The following is a 14,873-nucleotide window of genomic DNA, read 5'->3' as shown; positions in this document are numbered from 1 at the left end:
ATGCCGGCTTTTCCAGCGTGGACCAGCTGGAGCTCACGTGACCGCTGGATGTGCCTTCGTCCAGTCCCGCTCCGCAAAACGGACACTACCTCCGAGACATCAATCCACGTCGGCCTATTGAATGCTCGTTCAATGTGACTCCGACACTTTCAAGAGTCAACTGGGGACGTTTTTATTTGTCCAGGCTTTTAATTAGTCTCTTTTAGGGCTGTTATGATCTCTGTACTGTCTGTTTGTTGCTTGTGATGTTTTAAACCCTGTTTGTGAAGCACTTTGTGGCCCCTGCCTGCGAAAAGTGCTATATAAATAAATTTTACTTACTTACTTACTTACTTACTATGAACTCAGGAAGATCGATAGATAGAAACTTTATTGATCCAGAGGGACATTTGTTAGCGTACTAATAAGCCAGATTTCTAATAATGCTGTTGAGAACACCCCTTTGACTCAATTTAAAGAACAGTTTATGATGGTTAACACGGTCAAAAGTCTTGGAGACATCAATGAAAACAATAAGAACAGTGGAGTAGTGTCATCTTTATCTTTCAACCATCTCATTTAAAGCATATATGCTCAGATCAGCACCAAACTGGTTGTCAGAAGTATAGAAATAAATACATAGTCTGTCTGAGAGGATTCTTTTCAGTACTTTGGAGAACATAAAGGCACTTTATGAAATAAAAAATACTCTGTTTCTTTATCCACATTTTAACCTTGAGGTCAAAGATAACGGTGAATTCATCATTTAAGCTCCTTTCTTTAAATCATCTCCCTTCACTTCAGAGACACTTTTTTTATAACTAAAGTGAGTTATCGTCTTTTTACAATAACAAAGGGAACAATCTGTTTAATGTAGTATAAAAAAAATAATATTTAAAGGACTACTGAAACAACCAAAAATAAAAAAACAACAACTTCTGTATAAAAAATAAACAGTTCAGGGTCGTCTCTTTGTCTTTTAGGAGTTTTGAGGTGGAAGCATTTCTTGTTGCTCCACAGCCGGGTCGTTTACCGCTGTGAGATCAGAAACACAATGTTAGCACACATCTGACTGTGAAACCATCATTTACACCAGAAACCCTTTTTCATTTACAGACTGTTTTTAAGATCTGACTTAATAAACTAAAATCAAGTTCTACTCACGGGATGGAGGGTGTTTGGCTGAAACAGAACAAAAAGATTATTAATGATTAATTTCATTAAAGGTCATTGAAGGTCACCTCATCATAACTAATCACCAGATGTAAATCTATCAAACATGTTTGAATGTTTCCTCTTTGCTCTCTCACCATTTCTCTTCTTATGAAGGAAGAATCCAGCTGCACAGACGATGGTGAAGAGAAGAAGAACAGCAGCGATGATGAAGATGGTCATGATGAGAGGATTCACTGTTGAACACAAACCAAACACAGTCACACGACCTGTGAGATGAAACAGCTTAAAGACACACTCATTAAAGACTACGTTTGTCCGTCTGTCAGTCAGCTCATCCCGTCTTCATCACTTCTCATGCAGGTCTTACCGTAGTTGGTCTTGATGTCTCGTTTGTCCAGTTTGGTGACGATCTCCTCCTTCACACCAGAGAGCTTAAACACACACTCGTACTTCCCCCAGTCATCAGAGGGCAGTTCAAGGTCAACGCTCATCTGGTAGGAGTCATCGTGGTTGGGGAGGATCTCTCCGTGCTCCACGTCCTCATAAAGCTCCTCTCCATCTTTCCTCCAGAACATCACGGCTCTGGCGGGGTAGAAACCTGTAGCGTGGCAGGTGATCCGAGAGGAGGGAGTCTTCTGGAGGAGAGACAGTGTGGGGAGGTCTGGAGAACAAACAGGAAGACACATTCTAGTTTATTTATCAGGATTTAATGTTAAATACTGTTAGCACTCATGTTTGAGCTCACTCTTTAAATGTACTGATAAAAAAAGAGACTTTAAAATCCAGAGTGTCAACAATGAAAAAGAAGAGAGGGTCAGAGGGGAAGAAAGAGAAGAAGAGAGGTGAGGAGGGTTCACATGGAGTGATGAAGAAGAAGAAGAGGAGAGAGAGAGAAAGGACAATAAAAATACAGACAAAGTTTGAAACAGCAGAGAAAGAGATCGAACATGAAGGGAAAGGTAAGAGGAAGCTTCAAGATGGAGACAGAGCATGTGTGATAGAAACATGTGAAATATTTATTGTTCAATTACAAAATAAACAAGAAAAGAAGAAGATGAACATTGTCAGAATTTAACTCCATCAGGTCATTTGATCCTACCTGTTCTCATCAGAGAGCTCCTCCCAAAGTTCACAAACTTCTTCAGCCAGTCCACACACTCCACGGTGAAGAAGTACTTCAGATACTCTAGTCGAGCTTTGTCTTTATCCCACTCCTGTTTGGTGACGACAGCCTTCTGTTGTGGAGCGATCCACGTCATTGTCTTCATGTCCAGAACTAAGAAGTCTTCTCGATCATAACCATACTGATCATAACCATTAACCTCTCCAGTCTCATCATCCCAGTCACAGCTGGACATGCTCTGGAAAATGTGAACACCTGAAAGAGAGAGAGAGAGAGAGAGAGAGAGAGAGAGAGAGAGAGATTACATAGACACACTGAGTTCACTATAAAGTTTTAGAAACACACACACAGAGTTGTAGTCCTGACTAGCAGACTCAGATGAAACTGATCCTGGACTGTCTCAGTCTCAGTCCAGGATCAGGTCTGTAGACTCGTCCTGCTCGGCCCTCACACACTTCAGCAGTGTGTCACTACAGCTGCTCACAATAAGAGACCAGCAGGACCAGTATGGAGACTGGGAGACAGTCTGTGTGTCCTGATGTCCTCTGTTTCATACCACAGATTTAGAGTCTTAACTCATTCTTATTATTATTACTATAGATTATGTATCAGCTTTTTAATCAATCAATAAATGTTTGAATCTGATCAATGTCAATAAAAAGTAAAATGAGTCCGTCACAACTTCTCAGAGACTGAGATTAAATCTTTAAATGACTTCTTTAGTCTGAGAGACACTGAGCAGAAAGTCCTTCAATGAAAGAGTTTATTATGACACAGACACACTCAATTCATCTCAACTATATTCAATTCATCTAAATTAATATTATCTAAATTTATGGTGGTGGTGTGGTAACATCTGTTCAAATACAGGATCAGAATATAAACAATCTTTTTTCAGTATAAAGTGAATCATAAACAAACCTTCAGTTTGGTTGAAGCGCTGCTTTAAATTTTCAAGGTGGAATTTCAACTGATGCTGTTGATACACAGCTCTGTCCGTCAGCCCTTTCCAGAACTGAGGATAAACTTCTGTGATTCTTTTCACCCAGTCCTGTTTGGGTTCTGCTCTCTTGGTGTTACTGTCGTAGTATCCTATCTGAATATCATCAACCATCCCAACAGCAAAAAACTCTGGGAAGTTTGGGACTTCAGAAGACGTTGTGTAGAAAAACTTCAGAGAGTGAATCACTGTAAGGACAAAATGTTTTCATCAGTTTAATCTCAAACTTTTTGCATCATTGAACAAAAGTTATGATCAGAATCAAAAACACTTCCAGAACATTGAACCAAACCTGATCCTCTCTGTGCTCTCATTAAATCCTCTCATTCATTTAGAGAGGAAAAGAAAAAGTTCTCCTGGAACTCTTCTTCTCATATTTCTGATTCATGTGGTAGAAAATGTTTGGATACTGAAATGATTGATTCAATAAATCAAATCTTCAAGTGATGCAGTCATGTTCCCGACTTTCACTGAAACATGTTTATTTATTAAGGTCTTGACATCTCATGATTCGTCCTCATGTGTGTTTGTGATTATTGGTGCTTGTGTGGATCAGTAAACATGTTTATTTGTGGGCGAAGGATGGAGAACAACCTGAGAGAGATTCTGATGTCGAGGTCTGATAAATGTGTCTAACTTTAGAAAAACATTTGAAAAAGTGTTTCTGGAGAAAATGACCAACTCTGCCTTTAAATTACGGATCATTTCTGAATCCTGCATGATGTCTGAATGCACACTAATGGCGGCTGTGGCTCAGTTAGTAGAGTCTCCTCCCATAACAGAGACTCTCATCAGCTCCACAGTCAGAAAACAACACAATAATATGAAGGCTCAAACTGCTTTAAATGTGTTACATTAACACTCACGAGACTTTTAACCGCACTAAAAAAAAAACATGAGGTGAAGCAGCCAGTAGCTCTGTCTCAAACAGGATGTGACAGGAAACAGAAAAGCTTTAGACAAAGACTTTATGCTTGGTTAGATATGCAGGAAAGGCGAATAGTTTGTTTACAAGTTAATAAGAGTGAGACCATGAATACACCGCAATATATGCCTGTAGCCTCCTTCTATTTTGAGTGAATGAGTATAGTTTGTATTGTGATGGAATACTTTATAATGGCGAATTAATAAAACACGGAGGCTGCAGCGCTATAAAAGTAACGGTCTTGGCCTAACTTACCTCAATGTGTGTAAATAATGCTGATGTGAGAAATGAAACACAAAGAGTCAATGTGCAAGCTGCCAAATAAAAGGTGAATTTAAAATACTCTATAAAAGAGTTCACATTTATAAATAAGAGATGAACAATTTATAAAGACATGCAACATTTCTCTCTTTGCATTAAATCTTCTTTAATCTGAACTCACCTGCCGTCGTGTCGTGGAGGAAAAATCCCACGAGAGCCACAAACATCAGAGTCTTCATTGTGACCTGTGAAGTCTTCAGCTTTGTTCAATTTACATCCTTTATGTTTTTAATAAAGTTTTCTCTTCTCTGCATGTTTCCAGCTCGAGCTCTGAGGGTAAAATGACTTCAGTCTCCGTTTCAGCCAATAGGAATTCAGCCTGAGCATCGACGTCACTAGTAACTCGGCTTAACTGACTCTGACAGGTTTTTAAATGAAAGTGAAACTTAACTCCACTTCTTTTTCAGTATTTGTCAGAGAACTTTATTTATTGATTATAGTAGAGTTAAACCTTAAACTGATCAGATTATTTTGATACATTTTGTCTACTTTGACGTTTTAAGAACAAATGTAGCCTTTCATGAGAGTTCAAAGGTCAGATTCAGGGATAATCTGTAGGGATGTAGTTGAGTCTTTTTTTTGTCTGCTCTGTGATTTAAAATAAAAATCCTAATCCAGATATAAATATAGTTTGATATAAGTTATAGTGAGCTGCTCTCCTGTCCTGCAGTAACTCAATGTGGCCACACAGTGATTATCACACACTTAAAAACGTGTGCACAATCATAATGTTATTAAATCAGCTGAAGGAGGACGTCTTGGACCTTTTTGAAGTCCTCATTTTCTTGATCTCTTTCTGCATGTGTTGTGTGTAACTGTAACAGGTACAGGAATGTACCTGTGCACAGCTTCAAGTGACTGGAGAAGATAAAACACAGATTGAGTCGGCTGCTGCTGTTGAGTCTCTCGCTTCTGCCAGACTGTTTATTTAAACAAATGTTTAGATTTAAAAACATACTCAAATGTATGTTAGTTCTTATCATGTGCAATTTAAACACTAATTTACAATACCACATATCCAATACCAAACCCATACACAAGCATAAGGTCAAATTAACTAAATTACTATTTTGCAACTGCAATATTATAAATGGACAAAGCCCATGTTAACTGGCAACTACTAGATAAACACATAATATTGAACATTTAATTGTACAAAGAGGTTTTAACCAACAAAAAGTCACAAAGTATTAAAACGGAAAATTAACGGTCACGCACGAGCCACTTTAGTCTGCTAGCTCTCTTATCTGTTAATGCTCTCTAAACAGAACTAATCTTTACAACGTATTATAACACCAACTAAACTATAAATATTACACATAATCCACCGAAAATTGTGTTTTTAAACTGAAGCTACTGACCTGGAGAAGATAACAAAACACAGATTGAGTCGGCTGCTGCTGTTGAGTCTCTCGCTTCTGCCAGACTGAAGCGGAGCGCTGTAACCATAGCAACAACACACAGCACGCTCAGCAGGGGAAGTGCTGCCCCCTTGTGGTTAAACAGAAATGACTCCAAAAGAAAATCTTTAACAAATACAGAAACGATTCGTTTGTGTAACATTTATACAAAGCACCAAACACCATAACCAAAATGTGACAACACATTTCAGTGTGTCACAGAACTCTTCAGTCGAGGTCTACACACAGGTCTTAGCACAGATTAGGCCGACTGTCAGGACGATCACTGACACACAAAAGAAGGTTTGAGTGAAATAACATCAGACCACACTTTACAGATCCAGCTTTATCTGACAGCTTAAATGATCCTGAACTCGTTTGGAGCTGACTGAGCCCTGGAAAGATCACATGGAGGATGTTGATGTGTGGAAACTGGTCTCATACCTGGAGCTGGTGGAGCAGTGTAGAGAGCGAGGCTGGCGGGTTCTTTGTGAGCTGGTTGAAGGGTCGTCGGGGGTTTGCTGGGCGCTCTCTCTGCAAAGCTCTGACAGGTCTTGGTGTAACAGGATCTGTAAAGAGGAGAGCCACTCGCTGGTTTTGGATAAAGAGGGCGAGCTCGTGGATTGCTGCTGCTCAGATGAAACCTGCGACTTGATTAACCCCGGATGGGTCACCTGGGTGAAGGAGGCTGATGTTACAAGACCAGAAACACCCAATGAACTCAGGAAGATCGATAGATAGAAACTTTATTGATCCAGAGGGACATTCAGTATACAAGACACAAAACATTTATTACAATAAAAGACCACTGTCCCCTCCTCCCTTACATAGAACCACAACAAAGATTAAGGAAGCTCCCTATATGAATAAGAATATAAAAATAAAACCTGTGCAATACAAAGATAGACTTTTACACCTTATATAAAAAATGGACATAACCTGTGCAGGATTAGAAATGTAAATGCAGTTTAATATAAAAAGTTAAGGACCTTGGTAATTAGAGCTGTACAGAATAAATAAAGAGTGTTGACTATCTGAACGTGTGTTTATGTTTATGTATGTACAGTAGTGTTTAAGATGGAGGTAGTGCAAACAGTGAGAAATAAAGTGATAGTCAGATCAGCATTAAAGTGTCCAACGAGTCTTCAGACAGCAGGACAGATGAGAAGTGAGAAACAAACACGCTTCTTCAGCACGGCGCTTTAAGTGGCGTTTTTAACTGTGAGAATCGTCCACGTCCTGATCAGATAAACTCACAGGGTGCAGGGTGGTCGGTTCTTGATCAGGCTCTGGATTCAGTTCCTCAGCGAGCTCAGAGCTGTTTTCAGAAGACGTGTCACATTTAGCTGAAATACAAAAACAAAGAGCTCGTTTTAGTTCTCACGTGAGTCAAAAACACTGAATATTATTTCTTCCCCTCTTCTAGAAACTTAACTCCAGGATTTAAACCTTCAACTGACACATGTATCTTGACATAAGCCATAAATGACAGGATTGACTCAGTCTGTGAGTCGTTGCCGTGGTTACTTATTCTTCCTGCTTTTTGGCCGATTTGTAAACCCACTGTGAGCATGCTTCCACCTGCTGTAACAGACTGTGTAGAAACAGAAGTGTACTCGGCTACAGAGCGATGTGATTAATGTGAACACAGACCAGCGGGAGAGACGGGAGGCGGGAACAATGGCGTGAAAAGATCGTGCATAATGTGAAAACGCACTTAAAAGTCCAAAAATATGACAGAGCTGGAAAACAGTTCAAATGAACTTCCTTACTGTCTGAAACACATTTTGATACAAGTATTAAAGTCTTCTTCACTTCATAAAAACTGCAACTCAAAGACTGAAATGTAAATAATTCAAAGCAAACTAAGTTTGTGTCTCTTACGTGTTCTGCCTCTGTGAACCTTGTATCCAATGACGGCGAGGATGAGTAGAACGATTACAGCGATGACGGCGACGATGATGATGATGATGGTGTTCATGGGATTCACTGTTGAACACAAATCAACAAACACAGTTACAACCTGAACAGATGAAGCAGACAGTTTGTCCTGCTGCTGTTCAGATGAATCTCCACGTCTGTAAATAAATCCTGCATCTGTTTGATTCATCTTCCAGTCGTGTTGTCGTCATTATTTATCTGAATCCTGATTTCTTTACATGTTGATGTTTCGCTCTAAGAGAGATTTTGACGAACTGATTCAAAGTCATTTTGACTGAACGAGGAAAAGAAAGCTCATCATGAAAGATTTACTGACAGATATATTTATACATCCAGTAATTCATCAACTTGATCTTCTCTTCAATTAAAGAACGTGATATTTTTTAATCTCACATTCTTTAATCACTAGATGTCGCCCTTGAGCTCCAGCATGAAAACAAAACAAACAGCTGTTTGGCCACGCCTCCTCCACACCGAAAGGCAACACAATTCAACCCGAAGATAAAGAAGAGATATAAGAGGTATTTTAAAACAGAAAGACAATCAAATAAGTCTTTAGTGTGTTGTTATTGACATGTTGTGTAAACAGAAGGTCATCGAAGAGCAAACTAACAGACGGGACTAACTCATCAAACGTTACATCATTAATCCATTTAAAACTCGGTAAAAGTTTCTTTTTCTGAAGAAGTCCAGAGTTGAACATCATCATCCCTTTAATGCTGAACCAAACAATTTAACTGTTTTTTCTGAATGCTTTTACAATTTGAAAAACAAAGAAAAAGAAAAAGTCACAACAAAACTTTCCCTCCATATCACACGACTGTTCCAGTCAAATCCTCCTTCCATCACTTCTCATCCAGGTCTTACCGTAGTTGGTCTTGATGTCTCGTTTGTCCAGTTTGGTGACGATCTCCTCCTTCACACCAGAGAGCTTAAACACACACTCGTACTTCCCCCAGTCATCAGAGGGCAGTTCAAGGTCAACGCTCATCTGGTAGGAGTCGTCGTGGTTGGGGAGGATCTCTCCGTGCTCCACGTCCTCATAAAGCTCCTCTCCATCTTTCCTCCAGAACATCACGGCTCTGGCGGGGTAGAAACCTGTAGCGTGGCAGGTGATCCGAGAGGAGGGAGTCTTCTGGAGGAGAGACACTGTGGGGAGGTCTGGAGAACAAACAGGAAGACACATTCTAGTTTATTTATCAGGATTTAATGTTAAATACTGTTAGCACTCATGTTTGAGCTCACTCTTTAAATGTACCGGTAAAAAAGAGACTTTAAAATCCAGAGTGTCAACAATGAAAAAGAAGAGAGGGTCAGAGGGGAAGAAAGAGAAGAAGAGAGGTGAGGAGGGTTCACATGGAGTGATGAAGAAGAAGAAGAGGAGAGAGAGAGAAAGGACAGCAGAAACAGCAGAGAGAAAGAGATCGAACATGAAGGGAAAGGTAAGAGGAAGCTTCAAGATGGAGACAGAGCATGTGTGATAGAAACAAGTGAAATATTTGTTGTTCAATTACAATATAAACAAGAAAAGAAGAAGATGAACATTGTCAGAATTTAACTCCATCAGGTCATTTGATCCTACCTGTTCTCATCAGAGAGCTCCTCCCAAAGTTCACAAACTTCTTCAGCAAGTCAACACACTCTGCGGTGTAGTAGTACTTTTTATACTCTAGTCGAGCTTTGTTTTGATCCCATCTCTGTTTGGTGACGACAGCTTGTTGTTGTGGAGCGATCCACGTCATTGTCTTTAAGTCCAGAACTAAGAAGTCTTCTCCATCATAACCAAACTGATCATAACCATTAACCTCTCCAGTCTCATCATCCCAGTCACAGCTGGACATCCTCTGGAAAATGTGAACACCTGAGACAGAGAGAGAGAGAGAGAGAGAGAGAGAGAGAGAGAGAGAGAGAGAGAGAGAGAGAGAGAGAGAGAGAGAGATTACATCATAGACACACTGAGTTTACTATAAAGTTTTAGAAACACACACACAGAGTTGTAGTCCTGAGCAGCAGACTCAGATGAAACTAATCCTGGACTGTCTCAGTCTCAGTCCAGGATCAGGTCTGTAGACTCGTCCTGCTCGGCCCTCACACACTTCAGCAGTGTGTCACTACAGCTGCTCACAATGAGAGACCAGCAGGACCAGTATGGAGACTGGGAGACAGTCTGTGTGTCCTGATGTCCTCTGTTTCATACCACAGATTTAGAGTCTTAACTCATTCTTCTTTTTTATTATAAATGATGCATCAGCTTTTTAATCAATCAATAAATGTTTGAATCTGATCAATGTCAATAAAAAGTCAAACGAGTCCGTCACAACTTCTCAGAGGCTGAGATTAAATCTTTCAATGACTTCTTTAGTCTGAGAGACACTGAGCAGAAAGTCCTTCAATGAAAGAGTTTATTATGATACAGACACACTCAATTCATCTAATATGATTTTAATTCATATAAATATATATAAACTAAATGTATTAGTGTGTGTGGTAACATCTGTTCACTAAAATACAGGATCAAAATAATAAACACACTTTTTTCATTATAAAGTGAATCATAAACAAACCTCCTGTTTGGTTGAAAAGCTGCTTCAAATTGTCAAGTTGGAATTTCAACTGCTTATGGTGATGTAGACCTCTCACAGTCTGACCCTCCCAGTATTGAGGCTCATCTTCTGTCATTCTGTTCATCCAGTCCTGTTTGGGTTCTGCTCTCTTGGTGTTACTGTCGTAGTATCCTATCTGAATATCATCAACCATCCCAACAATCACAAACTCTGGGAGGTTTGGGACTTCAGAAGACGCTGTGTAGAAAACCTTCATCGAGTGAATCACTGTAAGGACAAAATGTTTTCATCAGTTTAATCTGAAACTTTTTGCATCATTGAACAAAAGTTATGATCCAGCACACAGAATCAAAAACACTTCCAGAACATTGAACCAAACCTGATCCTCTCTGTGCTCTCATTAAATCCTCTCATTCATTTAGAGAGGAAAAGAAAAAGTTCTCCTGGAACTCTTCTTCTCATATTTCTGATTCATGTGGTAGAACATGTTGGTGTAACCCACATGAATATGGAGTTACTAAATCGACATATCTCAGTTAGAGGTGTAATCTCACACCAGAACAGTGGGTGGCGCAACCACTCTGTAACTCTCTGTTAGCGCGCACTCTCAAGGTCTCTTCCTTTTTTGGCTGAGACGTCGTCCTGAAAGGTCGTTCCGAACAAGTTTAAGACTTCCCGGACTTGATTTGTGTGTGAGAGAGTGAAGCTGAGGAGCCGCATCTTTCTTGTTGGTCCCCACGTGAGCTCCGATTGGTTTTTTATTTGATCATAGATCTGGACTGGATCGTTCAGAATCTGAACCTTTGCGGGTTCAGTGGCGAGCCAACCCAAGAGAGACGATTGACTGTGGACGGACCAGAACCCCGGTGTGGCCAGCCGTGGGTCCGCCCTCAGAGGACATCAGGACCACGATTCATTTCATTCATTCAGGAACCAGATACGAACTAACACATTCAAACTACCCGGGTAGTGTTAGGAACATATACACAGTGTGCACACAACAAGTCAATGGAAAATCTCCCTTCTCTTAAAGGAGAACTGCAGCAAAGGGAAACCAAACTTGGACCTTCTGTTTTCTTTGTTTTATTTATTTTAGTGAAGATCTTTTGAGACTTTGGAAGACTTGTATTTTGTATGGAAATATCTTTTGTTCATTCACTTGCATTGCCATATGTTTGTTGCTGAGTCAATAAAGGTGGTCACTGTTCACTTCCACGTCTACTCTCTCCTAGTGAGTCAATTAAGTAATTCCAGATATCTTTTCCCGAACCTAGATGAATGTTAGCGCTCTTAAGTTTAGTTATCATCAGTGTGGTAAGGCTAGAGGGCGCTACATTTGGATACTGAAATGATTGATTCAACAAATCAAATCTTCAAGTGATGCAGTCATGTTCCTGACTGTCACTGAAACATGTTTCATTGTTGATTGAGGTCTTGACATGCCATGACTCATCCTCGTGTGTGTTTGTGATTATTTGTGCTTGTGTGGATCAGTAAACATGTTTATTTGTGGGTGAAGGATGGAGAACAACCTGAGAGAGATTTTGATGTCGAGGTCTGATAAATGTGTCTAACTTTAGAAAAACATTTGAAAAAGTGTTTCTGGAGAAAATGACCAACTCTGTCTTTAAATTACGGATCATTTCTGACTCCTGCATGATGTCTGAATGCACACTAATGGCAGCTGTGGCTCAGTTAGTAGAGTCTCCTCCCATAACAGAGACTCTCATCAGCCCCACAGTCAGAAAACAACACAGTAATATGAAGGATCAAAGGCTTTAATGAGTTATACATTAACAATCACTAGACTTTAAACTGCACTAAAAAAACACGAGGTGAAGCAGCCAGTAACTCTGTCTCAAACAGGATGTGAGGCTCAAAGGTCAAGACTTTATTCTTGGTTTGATATGCAGGAAAGGCGAATAGTTTGTTTACAAGTTAATAAGAGTGAGACCATGAATACACCGCAATATATGCTTGTAGACTACTTTTATTTTTATTGAATGAGTATGAATGAGCATATGTTGTATTGTAATGGAATACAATACAAAATATTAATGATAATAAAACACGGAGGCTGCAGCGCTATAAAAGTAACGCTCTTCCTTGTGTCCAAATATCTTGGCCTACCTTACCTCAATGTGAGTAAATAATGCTGATGTGAGAAAAAAAAACAAAGAGTCAATGTGCAAGCTGCCAATTAAAAGGTGAATTTAAATACTCTATAAATGAGTTCACATTTATAAATAAGAGATGAAGAACTTCTAAAGACATGCAACATTTCTCTCTTTCCATTAAATCTTCTTTAATCTGAACTCACCTGCCGTCGTGTCGTGGAGGAAAAATCCCACGAGAGCCACAAACACCAGAGTCTTCATTGTGACCTGTGAAGTCTTCAGATTTGTTCAATTTATATCCTTTATGTTTTTAATAAAGTTTTCTCTTCTCTGCATGTTTCCAGCTCGAGCTCTGAGGGTAAAATGACTTCAGTCTCTGTTTCAGCCAATAGGAATTCAGCCTGAGCGTCGACCTCTCTAATCAGTAGAACTGATTCAGACAGGTTGTGAGTGAAAGTGAAAGTTATTTCAGTCCATGTCAGAGCATTGAGAGACACACAGAACTTTATTTATGGATCATAGTAGAGTTCAATATTCAATTGATCAGATTGGGACTCCGCCCCAGGAAGGCAGCCGGCCCAGACAAGGTGTGTCCCAGGATGCTAAAGGCCTGCTCTGCTGAGCTGGGGGAGCCACTTCAGCACGTCTTCAACATGAGCCTGCAGCTTGGGAAGGTTCCTGTATTCTGGAAGACCTCGTGCCTCACCCCGGTCCCCAAGAAGAAAAACCCCAGCGAGCCAGGCGACTTCAGACCAATCGCTCTGACATCCCACGTTATGAAAAAAAAAAGCTGCTGCAGATGTTCTACCAGACTGTGGTGTCCAGCGTCCTCTTCTACGCCGTGGTGTGCTGGGGAGGAAGCTGCAAGAAGAGGGACGCATTAGGCCTGGACAGACTGGTGAGGAGGGCCGGCTCTGTGGTGGGCACAGAGCTGGACTCACTGGTGACAGTGGTAGAGAGGAGGTCTCTGGACAAAATGCTCTCCATCATGGACAACACACACCACCCTCTGCACAGCACCTTCACTGGCTAGAGGAGCATGTTCAGTGACAGACTGCTGTCACAGTCGTGCTCCACGGACAGACTCAAGAACTCTTTCGTCCCCCTGGCCATAAGACTGTACAACACTTCACTGTCACGGCAGGGAAGAAGCACACGGTGAACCCTGGACTCTTTTTTCACTTTTTTCTCACTCCTCATCTGCACTGCTGACCTCAGAGTCAGCCTCCAGTTGGACACTTTAATGCATATTGATAGTCACTTTACTGAGCACAGGTCACTTTAATGATAATCACTCTAATCATCTGGTTCCATCCTACTGTATTGTTATGCTACATCTGTAAGGGTTGACATGATCACCCTAACTAGGTCAAGTTTCACTCTATTGTCTTCAACACTTAATGCTAATCTGCTCCTCAATAGTTGGGTACTTTAATGGCAATCACCCTAATCATCCATGGTCTCACCTCTTTGTTTAGGACACTTAATGCAAATCACTGCATTGACTGTTTAACGACTGTTTAACGACTGTACTCACACCTCGGGCATAAGCTCAAAGACCTCTGTACATACACCCAGCACACACAGCACACTTGTTTTTCTCTCCTCACAGGTTAGGTACATTATGCTATATAAGTTTCAAGTCTAATACTAATGCCAACTGCACAGGTTTAACCTTTACTCTTAGTCACATAGGGGCTGCTAAATCTTGTTTGGGGGATTATTGTATAGAGAGGGGAGGGGGGACAGCGGGTGTGTATTGTAACGATGTTTTGTACTGTAACCAATGTCTTGTGTCCTGCCTGTCTGTATACTGCTACTGGATGCCCTGAATTTCCCTCGGGATCAATAAAGTATCTATCTATCTATCTATCTATCTATCTATCTATCTATCTATCTATCTATCTATCTATTATTTTTATGTTTTGTTGTCTAATGTGAAGTTTTAAGAACAAATGTAGCCTTTCATGAGAGTTCAAAGGTCAGATTCAGGGATAATCTGTAGGGATGTAGTTGAGTCTTTTTTTGTCTGCTCTGTGATTTAAAATAAAAAATCCTAATCCAGATATAAATATAGTTTGATATAAGTTATAGTGAGCTGCTCTCCTGTCCTGCAGTAACTCAATGTGGCCACACAGTGATTATCACACACTTAAAAACGTGTGCACAATTATAATGTTATTAAATCAGCTGAAGGAGGACGTCTTGGACCTTTTTGAAGTCCTCATTTTCTTGATCTCTTTCTGCATGTGTTGTGTGTAACTGTAACAGGTACAGGAATGTACCTGTGCACAGCTTCAAGTGACTGGAGAAGATAAAACACAGAT

General features: G+C 40.2%; 2 protein-coding genes across 2 annotated transcripts; both read right to left on the bottom strand.

The window, feature by feature from the left end:
- Window positions 1-344: 344 nt before the first annotated feature.
- On the bottom strand, window positions 345-6,713 carry LOC306838977 (major histocompatibility complex class I-related gene protein-like; the record flags this gene model as incomplete). Its single annotated transcript, XM_079367417.1, has 9 exons — window positions 345-1,014; window positions 1,144-1,161; window positions 1,290-1,421; window positions 1,523-1,816; window positions 2,255-2,533; window positions 3,200-3,466; window positions 5,886-5,963; window positions 6,369-6,568; window positions 6,700-6,713. The coding sequence occupies 9 exons, from the start codon at window positions 6,711-6,713 to the stop codon at window positions 959-961; spliced, it is 1,338 nt and encodes a 445-aa protein (XP_079223543.1). The 3' UTR covers window positions 345-958.
- On the bottom strand, window positions 6,655-13,090 carry LOC306838975 (major histocompatibility complex class I-related gene protein-like). Its single transcript, XM_079367415.1, has 6 exons — window positions 12,750-13,090; window positions 10,430-10,696; window positions 9,448-9,726; window positions 8,733-9,026; window positions 7,809-7,913; window positions 6,655-7,270 (listed from the first exon to the last, which is right to left on the bottom strand). The coding sequence occupies exons 1-6, from the start codon at window positions 12,805-12,807 to the stop codon at window positions 7,140-7,142; spliced, it is 1,134 nt and encodes a 377-aa protein (XP_079223541.1). The 5' UTR covers window positions 12,808-13,090; the 3' UTR covers window positions 6,655-7,139.
- Between the last annotated feature and the right edge of the window lie 1,783 nt (window positions 13,091-14,873).

The sequence above is a fragment of the Symphodus melops genome, assembly GCF_947650265.1.
Source record: "Symphodus melops genome assembly, chromosome: 18".
Taxonomy (NCBI): Eukaryota; Metazoa; Chordata; class Actinopteri; order Labriformes; family Labridae; genus Symphodus; species Symphodus melops.
This window is presented reverse-complemented; position numbering and strand designations above follow the sequence as displayed.